Consider the following 17812-nt stretch of genomic DNA (forward strand, 5'->3'; position numbering starts at 1 on the left):
GTTTGGTTTTCTAAATGCTGCTAATCCGAAAACAAAACAAATTTTCGACCACGTTATTCGTTTTCAGATTAACGAACCGTATTTCCCATTTTCAGATTAACGAACCTTCGGAATGTCACAAAATGTTCGGATTAACAAACCCTAGTACACTTTCAGATTACTATAGTAACAAACATGGAATTTGCGTTTTTCGGATACTGAAGAACGAACCATCGGAATATAAGTATACCTAGTATCATCATACCTGACTCTTTGGAATAATAACCACCACGCAAAGAAATTAACAATGTCAAACTGAGAAACTGATTTCTTGCCTCAAAATTTTCCCTGATGCCGTCTATATATTTCTTTTCTGAATTACCCTTCCCCCTCCACTGCTCGACTGAAAAACAAACAAACAAAACAAAACATAAAGTTACAGTTCGTTACTTAAAGTTCGTTATTCCGAAGGCTAAGATTCGGAGGAACGAACCAATGGAATAAGTACATGACTCTTTCCAGAATACAAACATTACGCAAAAAAAAATTAACGATATCAAACTGAGAATTTCACTTACTTGTATTTCTTGCCTCAAGATTTTCACTCCCTTCTATATTCATTTTCTGAATTACCCCCCCCCCCCATCCCCTAATCGACTGAAAAAAAAAAATAAACATAAGTTACAGTCATTCCGAAGGCTCGTAAATCCCAAATTGACGAAGGGGGAAAAAAGTTTCGTTTTTTGAAGAATCGTCGACTCGAAAACGAAACGGGGGTCGATATTCTCAACGTTGTTAAACTCAAAAGATAGATAGATAGATAGATAAATGAATAAATACATTTTCGTGCCGGATTAAGAGTTTTCAGACTAAGGCACCTTCGGAATAATCCCACACACTGTTAGTTAGTTAAAAGTTGATGCCTATTTAGGTGGTCAAAACTTACGTTTGAAATGAGAAAGTGCATGGGAGCATTTACAGACATTAACGTTTTAGCACTAGAAAGAGCCGAAAGTTACCGTTATTCATTTCCGATTGTAAGAGCAATCATGCAACATTTACTAGTATTTTAGCACCTTACGGAGCCGAATGTTACCGTTAATCATTTTCAAATGTAAAAGCAAACTACCGACATTCATTTTAGCATCTTAGGGAGCTGAATGTTATCCTTATTCATTTCCGAACGTGAAAGCAAACATCCGCTATCTATTTTAGCATCTAACTGAGCCGATTGATACCGTTAATCGTTTCCAAATGTAAAATCAACAATCTCTTATTATTTTAGCATCGTACGGAGCAGAATATTACTGGTATTCATTTCCAAATTTAAAAGCAAACATCCGACATTTATTCCATTATCATACGGAGCCGAATGCTGCTGTCCACTTCCGAAAGTGAAATGAATCATCTGACAATATTATTTTAGCATCGTACGGAGCCGAATAGTAGGGCCTACTGTTGTTCATTTTCAACGTCAATGCAGATATCAGACATTTACTTTCCCATCAAACGCAGCTGAATGTACTGTTATTCATTTCGAAATGTAAAAGCAAATATCCAACATTCATTTTAGCATCGTATGGAGCAGAATGTTACTTCTATTCACTTCCGAACGTAAAAGCAATCATCTGACATTTATTTCAGCATCTTCCAGAGCCGAATGTCATTGATATTTACTTTCGAAAGTAAAAGCAAACATCCGACATTCATTTGATCATAGTACGGAATTGAATATTATTGTTATTCATTTCCGAACGTCAAAGGGATCATTCGACATTTATTTTAGCATCTTCCGGAGCTGAATGTTATTGATATTTACTTTCGAACATTAAAGCAAACATCCGGCATTTATTTCACCATCACACGGAGTTGAATATTATTGGTATTCATTTCCAAACGTCAAAGGGATCATTCAACATTTACTTAAGCATCTTACAGAGCTGAATGTTATCGCTAATTTACTTTCGAACGTTAAAGTAAACATCCGGCATTTATAGCATCTTCCGGAGCTGAATGTTATTGCTATTTACTTTCAAACATAAAAGCAAACATCAGACAGTTATTTTATCATCGTATACGGAGTTGAATATAATTGTTATTCATTTCCGAACGTCAAAGCAAACATCAAACATCAATTTTAATGAATCAATGTTACTGTTATTCATTTCGAAATTTAATAATGCCTCCGGCACCACTTCGTGGCGGAGGCATAAAAAGCAGACATCCGACAATTATTTTAGCATCGTATGGAGCAGAATATTACTGCTATTCGCTTCCGAACGTAAAAGCAATCATGTGATAGTTATTTTAGCATCTTCTGGAGCCGAATGTTGCTATTTACTTTCGAAAGTAAAAGCAAACATGCGGCGTTTATTTTATCATCGTACGGAGTTGAATATTATTATTAATCATTTCCGAAAGTCAAAGCAAACAGTCGACATTTATTTCAGCATCTTCCGGAGCCTAATGTTATCCTTATGCATTTCCGATCGCAAAATCAAATATCTGACATCAATTTTAGCACCGTATGGAGCTGAATCTTACCGTTATTCATTTCCAAAAGTATAAACAAACATCCGACGTTTTAGTACCATACGAATATTACCATTATTCATTTCCAAAATTAAAATGAAACATCTGACATTAATTTTAGCATCTTGCGGAGCCGATTGTTGCCGCTGTTCATTTCCAAAAGTAACGGCAAACATCTGAATTTTTGCTACGGGAGAAATAGGACGACTTCGTAATACACTGTATTTAGTTCTTGAGTCACTTGACAGATAAAAAAAGATCTCACCTCATGCATGCAAAATTTTACATGTATGGAGCTGCCTAATTAAGGCATACATTCGCGTATGAGTGTAGACCTACATGTGTTTTCATAAACCCTCTTCGATCGCTACTTTCAAAGTGTTCCCCGTTCAGTGAGATCACACCCCATAATTACGTTTTCTTTTCACCATCTTATAGCCAAACGAAACGCAAATCAACTCATAACCAATGTTGAGACAAAGGAAAGCGTCGGGACACGTCGCTCATCGTCGGGCTATCACGAGCATCATTTGTAATCAGGAGAGGTGCGTCTGGACACGTCGCTCGCTATTCAATTTAAGCACTGGCCGTGACCATTCAGAAATCTCGCTACATCTCAAGCGCCATGTCCCGAAACGTCGGCACTATTAAAACGAACACTTGCGTGAGCGGAGGTCACGCAAAATCAACAGCTTCTTTTGAGGGTGTCGGCAAGTGTCAGCAAGCGTCGGCAAGCGTCGCGGTATCATCAAAATGATGGCGCGTAGTGCTTTGACCGACGCTTAGCGACGGAGTAAAAACATACTGCGACGCACTTCATTGTTCTCGCAATATGTCCCCGTCGCCGAGTGTCGCTCTCCGTCGCTCGCAGTCCCTAGTTTACCAGATGCGCCTTAAAATGTAGTGTGTCACACTATCAAAGTCATATGTTATGTTTCCACTGCTGGATCTTAACATTATCAACAACAGATTTCAGTAATGCAGATACATTGTATTATCATTCATGAATGAATAAGAATACAATGATAATCAGGATCACGACAATAATGATGATGATGATAAATAACAATCATCATCATAATTACCATCCTAATCATCACCACCATCATCATTATCATTACCATCATTATCATCATAAGTTACTGATTCAAAGCATAATGGTAGCACAGCAAGAATATGATGAAAACAATATTCAGGGAAAGATCTGTCTTACTCTTTCATTTTCTAGAAACACCACAAATTTCCTGGAAGTACTTGTATCAATAATTGATGGAAATTTGGAGAAAAGACTGAGGGCTACAATTTACGACATGAAAAATTAAACATTCAGTCTTCACAAGGACAATGTCAACATCCCGCATAATACACCAGACTGAAATGTTCGATATACACATATATACATTCAGTGTTCTTATCATAGACGTAATTATGTAATGGCGATACAAAATGTGTTTGTATTGTCATGATCATTTTGGTACAATGTAATGTCAATGGAAGCCATATTTCTATGTCTGACATAGACCAATAAAAGAATGAATGAAAAAATGAATGAATGAATGAATGAATGAATACATGTATGATCTGTATGAGGTTATTTTCAAGCTCTTACTCTTTCTTTTGGGTAGTTTGATAAACAAAATGAGGAATGCCCCTGCTGTGCCAGTGATGACCGTCTATACACACACAGCTTCCACACAAAGATACAGTGTAAAATTAATGATTGGCTACATGCAGAAAGACTTAAGTCATATGAAAATGAACAGGATTGCACATGTTGTTAAGGACAATCTGCCACTTTTCACTCTTGGACATGACAGTGTCAGTCACTTCAATACACTAGTTTGCAGTTAATAGCGATGGTTCAAATAACCCAAAAATCTTAAGCATCGAAACAACATAGAACTTTGTAAAACTAGATATCACCCATCTATGTAATCCCACTTGCTTTTATATTTAATTAGCAAGCAAAATTGGATTCTTCTTTTTTTCACTGCAAATTAAAAAAACCCAGTTCAGTCAGTGTCCAAAACTTTATTCAATGCTGTGTTTCATCTCTGCCTCTTTCTGTATTTGTTTATGTTTCAGTTGACATTTATTTGCTTTGTGCAAAAAGTAACTTAGAACTGGTCCATAAAAATGCTTTAAGTGTTCCTCTCTGATACAGTGTTAAAGTTGGAAGAATGTGTTAAAAGCTGCTCATGCTGACTGACATGACTGTATTATACCACCATAAAATCCTAATGGCAAGAAAGGAAAAATAATCTCATGAAAATTTTATTTGGAAGTTCTTCCATCACTGTTCACACAAGTTTGGTGAAGTTGTATCCAATGCAGCTTCAGGTTGCAGATTCAGATACATTTGCATCCCTCACAATAGTGTCAACATTGCAGTGTTACTTCAAGACCAGAAAGTTGTGTCTTAACATCTCTGCACAAAACAGTAAACAGTTCAAAGGTGAAGATATCCAACTCCAGCTGAGCAGAACACTCACGATCATGATGAGTCAGTAGTACAGGTCCCATCATAATTGCGTCCATGAGACAATTTTGTCCCGTCCAAAGAACACTTGGTCACGATTTCACTTTCACTGGCATGCAATTTCCAGACAGTGTTCTTCATGACTGAGTCCAAAATACAATTTTCTCCAGCTTTGTATAAAAAAAAAAAAAAAAAAATCATCACTTCCTAGCTTTGCCTGAGAAACACTCACCACTAAAGTTTCCTTTGAAATGACACAACGAAGAACTTCATGAAGTGAATAGATCATATTCACCGTCGAGTCAGTTTTTTCTTCCCGAGACACTGTTACTCATTTGTACTGCTTGGTAATGTCTATGTACTCCCCGTCCGGACTGACGTTGGAGTAACCATCAATGGGCGGGGTGTGGGTGGGGCCGGTGATGTGGATGGGAAACAGGGCGGGGTCTGGTCTGATGGCAGCCTGGTACAGTTCCTCTGACTCCTTCCGCAGCTCTTCCAGTGCTTTTTGCTGAGACCTGGGATCAAATCAATGAAATGAATACAAAGTATCTGCAGCTAAGACTGAAAAGTCAACTGAAATATCAAGTTACCACATGGTACATCATGTATCACATATATACATATATATGTGACCCGCTACAACAAAATGATCCTAAAGTCGGGTGAGGTCGATTATTTGAAAATTGCATGATATAATCCCCTAATCTTTCTGCTTTAAATTGATATATTACACATTTTATAAAGATAATCGGCTGCGGAGATATCAATGTTTAAAAGAGAGCATGTCGAGACGTCTGGAAAATCACTGTTTTGAGAAAAGCGCCCTAAAACTCTTCCTTTCGACGCAATCGCGATCAAGGGACACGCAAGTCAGTTTTCACCTCTGGACAATAGAAGGTAAGCCCTAGCAACCACCGAAGAGTTCATTCAAGCACATCAGCGTCGGCGGTCTCCTCACCATCCAATTAGTGACCAGGATGTGAGAAGCGGCTGAGCATAGCCTACCCCCGCCCGCACACACCAGTCGACTGGGCAGTGTGCGAGCTTCACGCTTCAGTTAGCAGCAAGCAGCAAACTGACCAATGAGATCACTCTGGTCGTTGTTAGGGGCGGAACCTATCTGTGGCGCTCAATCCAAATTTTCGAACCAGTTTCTGCTTCGTTGAAACGCCAAAAACCATGGCTCAGAAAAACGCTATTGTTTAATCTTTCCTTTGATCATTTTGCTTCAAAATTTTGACAGATGATAGAAGACACGTTAGACTCCAGTAATTTATCAAAATCAGAAAATCGTAAGTTTTGACCAATTTTGATGCTCTGACTTCAAACTCGATTTTCACGGCTTCGACCGTGCGCAACTTTAGGACCTTTCTGTGGTAGCGGGTCACATATACTCTCTTGATTAAATTTATGAATTTCAGTCAAAGAACATACAATGTACAAGTACTATAACATCAAAATACACAACAATGTTCTGATTTATGGGTAACTATATCTTAGCCTTATTTTATTCTTTTTTAGCAGTCTCTACTTAAAATACTTCTACATCTTACACAGAAGGAACTGGGGGAGGGGAGTTGTATTGCTTTGTTCACTTCTATTCATTCCAGAATTTGTCTATGGTAGATAAATTTTGCCATATTCACATCTGGTCTAAACTGTCATGGCAACAAGAAAGATGAAAGTACACAAAATTGAATTAAAGAAGAAGACATGAATGCATCCTAATACACAGGATCTACGAACCCAATCTTATTTGGGTCTTGCAGTACATCTCCAAAATGAAAGTGGGGTCATGTCTCATTGATTACACTTTGTTAATTCTATCCCTTCCTTTATTTTTGTTTCTTCTCCTTAGTTCATTTAGTTTTAACTTTCTCTTCCTTGAAATTGTATTATGGGCCATTATTTATCTGTTTCTGCAATAATCATTTGCACTCTTCTGTTTACATTTGAGTTCATTATTATCTGGATATTCATACTGTTGTATGCAGGTGTTGAAACACACTATGGACAGGTGGGTAGACAATGATAAAGATAAATAATATCGAACATATCTAATATGCCATCTACCTAGTTAAACTCTTCCAAGGCACATTGTGAAACAGGAAAAAAAGAAAAGGAAGTACAGCGTAACAAACTTGTGTTAGCCTTGCACTGTATGCATTTGTATGTACAGCTGTAGGCCCATTTTCAGGTTAGCTTTGAAAGAACGCAAAACATGTTGGGGATTCCTTTCCCCCTTACTACGCACAAGGGAAAAAATGAAAGACCGGAGGATGGATAGATAGACAGATGGGCAAATGATGAGACATACTAACTGAAAATCAATTTACCTCATTGCCGTCTTGATAAGGTTCGTCTCTGCAACATGCTGGTCGAACCTGTACCTGGACCACTTTTTCTGCAGGCGGGCCCTGCGCTCTGACTCCTCAAAGTCTATGTCAACCTTCTCCCGTTTCCTACCAAACAGGGAGAGAATGAGTTCATGAATTAAAAGGACCAGGTAATAAATGTGGCATTCAGAGGGTTAACTCTTCCTGTGCTGGAGTGTTTTTATCACCAATTTGCACAGATATCTAGAAATCTATTGTGAATAGGTAGAGATAACCTACATAATCCCCACAGTTACTTTTGTGTTACCATGGCCTTCCTGTTGGAATGAGGCACATTGCTACATCTGAATGAGCTTCAAACTATACAACTGCATTATTTTATAGGTCAAGCTTGGACAGACTACGGAATGCTAATGAAAAAAACTTGGCAAAATATCCTGTACAGGACATGCTGATTTTGCTATAAACATGCATTTCCCATAGACACCTACCAAAGTACACTTGGCACTAGGCTTCAACAGATTAACCCTATATCTGTCACATATGCCGTAGCCAGACTGCTCAGACATTTTGCAGTGCACAGACACAAGATTGTTGATGGCCATTTCTGATTATTATTATTGACATTAATGTGTCATGTTATACATCATTTGAAAGCTTATAGTCTAAACTTTCATTTTCCATAATAATCTGAGTGAGGGCGCACTTCAATTTTAAGTAGGACGCCCTCTTATGTCACATAATTATCAATATAGACTTATTTCTACATGTTACCACCTCATTTTTCCACACAACATGAGCTTGCATCACAAAAAGGTCTCATAGATGTTGTAGAGAATTTATTCAGCTTTCAGATGGTATGATTTTCTCATCACTAGCATCAGTACTCTTCATTTTATGAACAAAAGTCTGTGGCAATTACAACCTAGATTTCACACATTTTGTGTAATTTCTGATTTTGTGAGTGATGTTGGCCTGAAAGTAGACAAAGCGTGTTTGTATCTTGTCAAGCTGAAAATATAAATTTAATTGTGCTTTTTCCTTGTAAATTTATATTAATCTTGTCCTATGATATTGCCATAATGATAAGATAATCTAAGGATAAACAAGGAAAAGTAGAAATTACGCGGTGCGTAAAATATGTCCCCGCCGGAAGTAGCATTTAGTAGCAAAATGTACAATATCGGTAAAAAATCAAGGTCAAAGGTCAAAGAAGTCAAAGGTCAAAATTCTGTGTAGAAGTTTTGAAGCCCTCACCTAGTGCCATCACAAAAAGCAAACGGAATCGATATCGGGTTAGAATTGGCGAAGGAGTAGCATTTTGTAGCCAATGTACAATATAGGTCAAAAATCAAGGTCAAAGGTCAAAGAAGTCAAAGGTCAAAATTCTGTGTAGAAGTTTTGAAGCCCTCACCTAGTGCCATCACATAAAGTAAACGGAATCGAAATCGGGTTAGAAATGGCGAAGGAGTAGCATTTTGTAGCCAATGTATAATATAGGTCAAAAATCAAGGTCAAAGGTCAAAGAAGTCAAAGGTCAAAATTCTGTGTAGAAGTTTTGAAGCCCTCACCTAGTGCCATCACATAAAGTAAACGGAATCGAAATTGGGTTAGAAATGGCGAAGGAGTAGCATTTTGTAGCCAATGTACAATATCGGTAAAAAATCAAGGTCAAAGGTCAAAGAAGTCAAAGGTCAAAATTCTGTGTAGAAGTTTTGAAGCCCTCACCTAGTGCCATCACATAAAGCAAACGGAATCGAAATCGGGTTAGAAATGGCGAAGGAGTAGCATTTTGTAGCCAATGTACAATATAGGTCAAAAATCAAGGTCAAAGGTCAAAGAAGTCAAAGGTCAAAATTCTGTGTAAAAGTTTTGAAGCCCTCACCTAGTGCCATCACAAAAAGCAAACGGAATCGAAATCGGGTTAGAAATGGCGAAGGAGTAGCATTTTGTAGCCAATGTACAATATAGGTCAAAAATCAAGGTCAAAGGTCAAAGAAGTCAAGGGTCAAAATTCTGTGTAGAAGTTTTGAAGCCCTCACCTACAGACTGTAGTGCCATCACATAAAGCAAACGGAAATGAAATTGGGTTAGAAATGGCAAAGGAGTAGCATTTTGTAGCAAAATGTACAATGCAGGTCAAAAATCAAGGTCAAAGGTCAAAGAAGTCAAAGGTCAAAATTCTGTGTACAAGTTTTGAAGCCCTCACCTAGTGCCATCACATAAAGCAAGCGGAATTGAAATCGGGTTAGAAATGGCGAAGGAGTAGCATTTTGTAGCCAATGTACCGGTACAATATACATATTGTAGGTCAAAAATCAAGGTCAAAGGTCAAAGAAGTCAAAGGTCAAAATTCTGTGTAGAAGTTTTGAAGCCCTCACCTAGTGCCATCACATAAAGCAAACGGAATCGAAATCGGGTTAGAAATGGCGAAGGAGTAGCATTTTGAAGCAAAATGTACAATATAGGTCAAAGGTCAAGGTCAAAGGTCATAACTGAAATTCTGTGTAGAAGTTTCAAAGCTCCCATGTAGTGCTATCATATAAAGCAAACAGAATCAAAATTGGCTCATAAATGACAGAGAAGTAGCAAATTGAACATTTTGATCACACACGGACGCACAGACAGACGGACGGACGGACAGACAGACGGACGGACGGACACACGGACACACACACGTACGGAGCCCGTTTGTTAGTCCCCTGCTCGAACTCGTTCGGCGGGGACAAAAAATGTTATTGAAAATATTCAGACGTTGGAGTGTCCATGCATTCCAGTTGATCATCATATGCTAGTCTATGACTTTCTGCACTTTCCTTATTGAAACAGAATTAACTATCACAGCAGTCATTTTCTTTATGATAAACCTGCATTGAACTGAAGTTTCGCATAGTGACGGTTTCATCATGTAATAATAATAAACAGTCAAACATACCCCAACATCAAGACTGTACAGCTTCAGGCCGCCAGCAGGAAGCTACTGTAACCCTATTGCTCCTTACACCTGCCCAGCTTGCCCGGGCTAAGTAGAGACCCATTGCACTGAGTGCTGAGTAAACAGTTGCAACTGCTGCACCGAATGTGCAGTGTTCATCTGTTCTTCAGATCATTTATGAGGCCGATATTACTGAAACTATACCCCTTCACAGAATTCAGAGATGTTGAAATCCCTAATCTGAATGTTTTCACTTCATGTTTTACTATTTTGACTTAGATAAAATAGATGAAAATTGACCCACGTGTACGATCTTTTCATCGCTCGCGGCGATCTCTAGTACAGTCCCACATATACAGATTCGTGTAAGTTCTCCACACATGGCAAAACTGTACACAATAGGGCTCACACCCATAAATATTTCCCCATAGGGATGTGTGTTAAAAATCAAATTTCAAAAAATTCTGTAAAACAGCTGGGAGAAATGAGGTGTTTCAGCTTCACTAACCTGGATAAGTTAGATATACCCTTTCATCCATCAAATGATCGGGGTGGATAATTCAGCTCAAATTCTGTCCAGGGGTCCGCAAAGCCAGACTACGAGTTCTTATCACTCAAAAAATCACCCATTTTCCGTACACGTACCCAATGAAATATAGTCCCCTCAAATTCCACCAGAAAAGCTTTCATCTTCCAACCAAAATGCAATTTGTAGAGGAATTCATACTCAATATCTACAGCTATTCATTTTTTGCCAAACTACATTATTGATTTTTAATCAATTTTTTTCTTCATTTATTTTGGTATCTTTGGTACGAATTTGTGAAGGGGCCTGGGGCATTCCCTTGTATTTACGGGTGTGAGCCCTATAGTGGAGGTCATATTTCTCATTTCACTTTTAAACATCATAAATGTGTTTTTGATGAGATTTGGACCTACATCATATGGGAAATTACACATTCAAGGGTCATAAAGCTTCTCAAAGGGACATTTTTGAAACTCATGCCCTTTGAGGTTTTTTAAAAAATTAAAAATGTAGTGTGGATCAGTTCTTCATAAGATGAATACCTAGAGGCAAGCAGTAATCTTTGATTATGGGGGTGTCATCATCACATTATTGCCTACAAAATACTTGAAAAGACTCTTTTTGTCAAACAGACTAACTTTATGAAGTTTGACCTGTTTCAGTGGTAGCCAAACAAAGAAATACATTAAATTAACACAGTCATTCTTCCCATAGACTTGTGTGCATTGCATGCATCCTCTATAGTGGAGGTCATATTTCTCATTTCACTTTTAAACATCATAAATGTGTTTTTGATGAGATTTGGACCTACATCATATGGGAAATTACACATTCAAGGGTCATAAAGCTTCTCAAAGGGACATTTTTGAAACTCATGCCCTTTGAGGTTTTTTAAAAAATTAAAAATGTAGTGTGGATCAGTTCTTCATAAGATGAATACCTAGAGGCAAGCAGTAATCATTGATTATGGGGGTGTCATCATCACATTATTGCCTACAAAATACTTGAAAAGACTCTGTTTTGTCAAACAGACTAACTTTATGAAGTTTGACCTGTTTCAGTGGTAGCCAAACAAAGAAATACATTAAAATAACACAGTCATTCAAAGTTGTGTGATACTGATGCCTGCTATATAATGTACAAAGATCTATCTATACCACAACAACATAATAAGAAAACAAATTGTAGCCAAACAGAGTTGGGGGGGGGGGGGGGGGGGGGTAGAGGAGAGAGATTGGGGGGGGGGGGGTAGGAAGGGGAAGGGGGGAGGGAGGAAGAGATCTGACACAATAGATCAACATAAACCAGCAGAGTTTGTATGGGATGAATACTTCCCATAGACTTGTGTGCATTGCATGCATCCTCTATAGTGGAGGTCATATTTCTCATTTCACTTTTAAACATCATAAATGTGTTTTTGATGAGATTTGGACCTACATCATATGGGAAATTACACATTCAAGGGTCATAAAGCTTCTCAAAGGGACATTTTTGAAACTCATGCCCTTTGAGGTTTTTAAAAAAATTAAAAATGTAGTGTGGATCAGTTCTTCATAAGATGAATACCTAGAGGCAAGCAGTAATCTTTGATTATGGGGGTGTCATCATCACATTATTGCCTACAAAATACTTGAAAAGACTCTGTTTTGTCAAGCAGACTAACTTTATGAAGTTTGACCTGTTTCAGTGGTAGCCAAACAAAGAAATACATTAAAATAACACAGTCATTCAAAGTTGTGTGATACTGATGCCTGCTATGTACAAAGATCTATCTACATTGTATACCACAACAACATAATAAGAAAACAAATTGTAGCCAAACAGAGTTGGGGGGGGGGGGGGGTAGAGGAGAGAGATGGGGGGGGGGGGGTAGGAAGGGGAAGGGGGGGGGGGAGGAAGAGATCTGACACAATAGATCAACATAAACCAGCAGAGTTTGTATGGGATGAATACTTCCCATAGACTTGTGTGCATTGCATGCATCCTCTATAGTGGAGGTCATATTTCTCATTTCACTTTTAAACATCATAAATATGTTTTTGATGAGATTTGGACCTACATCATATGGGAAATTACACATTCAAGGGTCATAAAGCTTCTCAAAGGGACATTTTTGAAACTCATGCCCTTTGAGGTTTTTTAAAAAATTAAAAATGTAGTGTGGATCAGTTCTTCATAAGATGAATACCTAGAGGCAAGCAGTAATCATTGATTATGGGGGTGTCATCATCACATTATTGCCTACAAAATACTTGAAAAGACTCTGTTTTGTCAAACAGACTAACTTTATGAAGTTTGACCTGTTTCAGTGGTAGCCAAACAAAGAAATACATTAAAATAACACAGTCATTCAAAGTTGTGTGATACTGATGCCTGCTATGTACAAAGATCTATCTATACCACAACAACATAATAAGAAAACAAATTGTAGCCAAACAGAGTTGGGGGGGGGGGGGGTAGAGGAGAGAGATTGGGGGGGGGGTAGGAAGGGGAAGGGGGGAGGGAGGAAGAGATCTGACACAATAGATCAACATAAACCAGCAGAGTTTGTATGGGATGAATACTTCCCATAGACTTGTGTGCATTGCATGCATCCTCTATAGTGGAGGTCATATTTCTCATTTCACTTTTAAACATCATAAATGTGTTTTTGATGAGATTTGGACCTACATCATATGGGAAATTACACATTCAAGGGTCATAAAGCTTCTCAAAGGGACATTTTTGAAACTCATGCCCTTTGAGGTTTTTTAAAAAATTAAAAATGTAGTGTGGATCAGTTCTTCATAAGATGAATACCTAGAGGCAAGCAGTAATCTTTGATTATGGGGGTGTCATCATCACATTATTGCCTACAAAATACTTGAAAAGACTCTGGTTTGTCAAACAGACTAACTTTATGAAGTTTGACCTGTTTCAGTGGTAGCCAAACAAAGAAATACATTAAAATAACACAGTCATTCAAAGTTGTGTGATACTGATGCCTGCTATGTACAAAGATCTATCTATACCACAACAACGTAATAAGAAAACAAATTGTAGCCAAACAGAGTTGGGGGGGGGGGGGGGGGTGTAGAGGAGAGAGATGGGGGGGGGGGGGGGGTAGGAAGGGGAAGGGGGGAGGGAGGAAGAGATCTGACACAATAGATCAACATAAACCAGCAGAGTTTGTATGGGATGAATACTTCCCATAGACTTGTGTGCATTGCATGCATCCTCTATAGGGCTCACACCCATAAATATTTCCCCATAGGGATGTGTGTTAAAAATCAAATTTCAAAAAATTCTGTAAAACAGCTGGGAGAAATGAGGTGTTTCAGCTTCACTAACCTGGATAAGTTAGATATACCCTTTGATCCATCAAATGATCGGGGTGGATAATTCAGTTCAAATTCTGTCCAGGGGTCCGCAAAGCCAGACTACGAGTTCTTATCACTCAAAAAATCACCCATTTTCCGTACACGTACCCAATGACATAGAGTCCCCTCAAATTCCACCAGAAAAGCTTTCATCTTCCAACCAAAATGCAATTTGTAGAGGAATTCATACTCAATATCTACAGCTATTCAGTTTTTTGCCAAACTACATTATTGATTTTTAATCAATTTTTTTCTTCATTTATTTTGGTATCTTTGGTACGAATTTGTGAAGGGGCCTGGGGCATTCCCTTGTATTTACGGGTGTGAGCCCAATACATTGCAGTCTGAATGCAAATGACCATGGGCAGGGCCACCACAATTTCTTGGACTTTGAGAAAGCTTTCCTGATTGGTTAAAGGTGGAGAAGCTTTTTTCACGCTGGAAATCATTTCCTTACACTGTCAGCCAATCACAAATGAGTTTATAGAGTGGTAGTGTCATAGCCTTTGAAGTAATCTGTCAATCAAAATAGTTTTTGGGCCGATTTAATCGGCCCGTGACAGAGATAGGGTTAAGGTTAACCCATTCCTTACGGGAACCTGTAGGTTCCCAATATGTAGACAAAAGTGCCCGCATCTGTGGCCCAATTTTATGTTTGTGTTATGCTGCCCAGTAAAATGGCTTTCATAGAAAAAGTATTTTTTTTTCTATCAATACCAGTTTTCCTTCTGTATGAAACCATGTGTATCACAGTATTATTTGCCTTTTTTCCAATGTAATTTGAACTAATTTTGCTATAAAACTTGTATGAAGATATACAACGTCGCTGGGGTGACAAAACCTTGTATCTCAAAAATGTCAAATGTTCAGGAGAGCGAAAAAACATGGCGGCCGAAGCACTATAGTGAATGGGAAAGCCTTCTCTTTGACATGTCATGGTGGCTTCATTTTTGGAGTAAGACAGTTGGGATTTGGCCAGGACATCACTTGACCCATTATTTGACCATTAAGCTAAAAAAAAAAATTGACATTTTTGAGATACAAGGTCTTGTCACCCCAGCGACGACAAGCAATCAAGCCTGACCTCAGTAGATATTTGCTTTCACTGACCCCATTCAGGTGCGTTCTTTGTGTAGAACAAAAGAGTTTGTGAACCCATCAGCCCATGCTCTATCCATACCTCATGCCCGAATTGATATTTCGCATTGTTAAGTGGCACATGTAGTTGACTGCGGAAAGGGCACAAGTGTACCGTTTGACTACCTTCGTACAAGCTAATTACCAACCTGTCAATTCTCCCTCGACCTGAATAAGCAAAACAAAAATCACGTTTTGGGGACATTGCAGGCTTTTAAAGAACTGTGGGAGGAATGGGTTAAGTAAGGTGGCAACAAAAGTGCTAACCACCATGTGAAGCAAACTGCACACACTGTGTACTAATAGTCTGTGGCATACATGACGTAGATTAAGAGAGTAATATCTACCTGTCATCTTCCTGTAGCTTTCGGTCCACCATGAACTCTGTGATGGGCTTCATCTCAGGGTCACCCATCTTAAACTGGATTTTCTTGAGTTTCTTCAGCAAGCGCTGTTGCCTCATCATCTCTTGCTTGGGGTCAGCTCGCTTCTTTTTCTTCGGTGGCTCAGCTCTGGGGACGAGAGAGGGAGAAGATGGTAGACAACAAGTTGTCACCAGACAGAAATGCAAGGTACAATGTATTTCATTTGCAATGTCTGCATCTATGTTTACAGCAATATCACCACATGTGTAATCCAGTTTTAATCTTGTGTAAATGTAATGTGTAATTATAGGACTGTAAGGAATACGCTTTGTATGATATTGGTATGACTGAATAATTTAATAGGTTTTTTAACTTTTTGATTTTTTCTTGGATTGTAAATGTTCTGTAATCATGCATGTATTTTTATTCTGTACGCATGACACTATTAGTCTGCGGACTAACTGTTATGCTTCTTTTGATTTGAAATAAAACCGAATTGAACTGAACAATGCAAAAGCAATCTCAAGCCCACTTAATGTACAGGCTACATAGATGTTTTGAAGAACAAATCATGACAATACAAAGTTATGAAACTGCAGCTGGAGAAATACGGTATCAGCATTACCATAAGCTTGATACATGCATGGCAATCTCATTCCCAATTTAACATCATACACCATGTTAACTATCTATCATTTGAAGTTACCAGATTGAGAATGGCTTTCTTAGTGTAAACAAAAACATAGAATTTCTCTTTCACGCGTTTCAAACAGGATTGATCTAGCATTAATAAGTGGACAATTTCTTCTGCATATTCACAAGGTTTTTCTTCTTTCTGCATCCAGTGTAGATGGTTTTGTAATTGCTTTTCTCATTTTGATAACACAACCCAGTCAATCAATAACAATAAAGGTACATGGTAGATGGGAATACGGTCATATGGTATTATTCAACCTGCTTAAAAGAACATTAACACTTGCTGTTGTTAACTCAGGGCAGAACTTCAATTTTTGTGATTCTCATGATCCATGAAAAAACAAAATGACATGTACACAACCACAAATAAATGAATAATCTCTGTTATACAAATGTTTGAGATGAAACAAAATAGAAAAAAATAAAATGCCAATGTCAATTCTGTAAAGTATTTACTTCAAATTAAAACCAATATCAAAGAGAGTTTTGCTTGAATTCACTTGCTACAATGCAAAATACTTCAAAAATATCTTAAAAACAAGACATAAACTACCAGGTAAATGTTGTGCTAGTTCTTCAATTGCATGGGAAAGAATGACAACAAGCATGAATTATCAAGACAGGAGATTTATACCTAATATCAAAGTGTACTGGATATCTCAAACATAATGGAATATTTGTCTAAATCGATCTCTAAACCAAGTAAACTGCTGAGAAGACAGAATGGCTGCTTGAAGACAAGAAAAAAAAAATAGAAAAAAAAATCTGTAAAACAAGACTGAACAGTTGTGAATGTCACACATACATGTATACTAACCATACACTTGTCACCCAAATGTACTTGCTACCAGTTATATTTCAACAACAATGCACGGAAGACCAGTGTGAAGGTCAAATTCATCTCTCACTGATAATGTCTGAACTCTGTGATTTTGTCATGTAAAATAATATTCACTGTTCTGCTTGTAACTTTTTGGGACAGTCACTGAGAGCTATGATAACACAAACCTTAAAACTTGAGTTGCCCGAAACGCTAGTCCTCCGGATCGGGTAAAAAATGATCGGATCAGTTGCAGACTCTGAAGACTCGCCATTCTTGCACAATGTCTCGGCACACTGGATCGATGTCAGTAACTTCGAGTTAGTAACTGGCTGAAAATCATGGATGGCAGATAACAATAAACATATAAAGATTAAGTTTTTGTTGGTTATTTATAATTCGATAGATGTCTAGTAGTTTCAATCATCATGCACTGTGAAATCCATCATGCCTCTCATATGGTGAAACAATATTGGTTAAGTGCCTAGCAATCAACACTAATTTGACCTAAGCGTAAACCACAACCATTTACTATGATGATTTAGAATACCACAATGTTGTCCAAAATTTGAACGGCTGCTATTAGTACAGTATATTAGTGAGTTTGTATAAACATATTATGCTCTAGCACATGCAGTTCCATGA

General features: G+C 38.0%; 1 protein-coding gene across 1 annotated transcript; it reads right to left on the reverse strand.

Moving 5' to 3' along the window:
• Positions 1 to 5197: 5197 nt before the first annotated feature.
• LOC139739718 (large ribosomal subunit protein mL40-like) lies at positions 5198 to 17441 on the reverse strand. The gene is made up of 4 exons (XM_071650327.1): positions 17356 to 17441; positions 15634 to 15798; positions 7330 to 7455; positions 5198 to 5508 (listed from the first exon to the last, which is right to left on the reverse strand). The coding sequence occupies exons 1-4, from the start codon at positions 17439 to 17441 to the stop codon at positions 5322 to 5324; spliced, it is 564 nt and encodes a 187-aa protein (XP_071506428.1). The 3' UTR covers positions 5198 to 5321.
• Positions 17442 to 17812: the final 371 nt, after the last annotated feature.

This window comes from Diadema antillarum, unplaced genomic scaffold (genome assembly GCF_040938485.1).
Source record: "Diadema antillarum isolate AM-2024a unplaced genomic scaffold, OU_Dant_1.0 seq00000810_RagTag, whole genome shotgun sequence".
NCBI classification, from domain to species: domain Eukaryota; kingdom Metazoa; phylum Echinodermata; class Echinoidea; order Diadematoida; family Diadematidae; genus Diadema; species Diadema antillarum.

Excerpts from the sequence above, each read along its gene's own strand:
- LOC139739718 (XM_071650327.1), bottom strand. The coding sequence starts at position 17,441 with ATGGCGAGTCTTCAGAGTCTGCAACTGATCCGATCATTTTTTACCCGA. Across the intron at positions 7,456-15,633 it reads AAGCTACAGGAAGATGACAG|GAAACGGGAGAAGGTTGACA; the intron begins GTAGATATTACT and ends CCTGTTTGGTAG. Across the intron at positions 5,509-7,329 it reads CTTATCAAGACGGCAATGAG|GTCTCAGCAAAAAGCACTGG; the intron begins GTAAATTGATTT and ends ATTTGATCCCAG.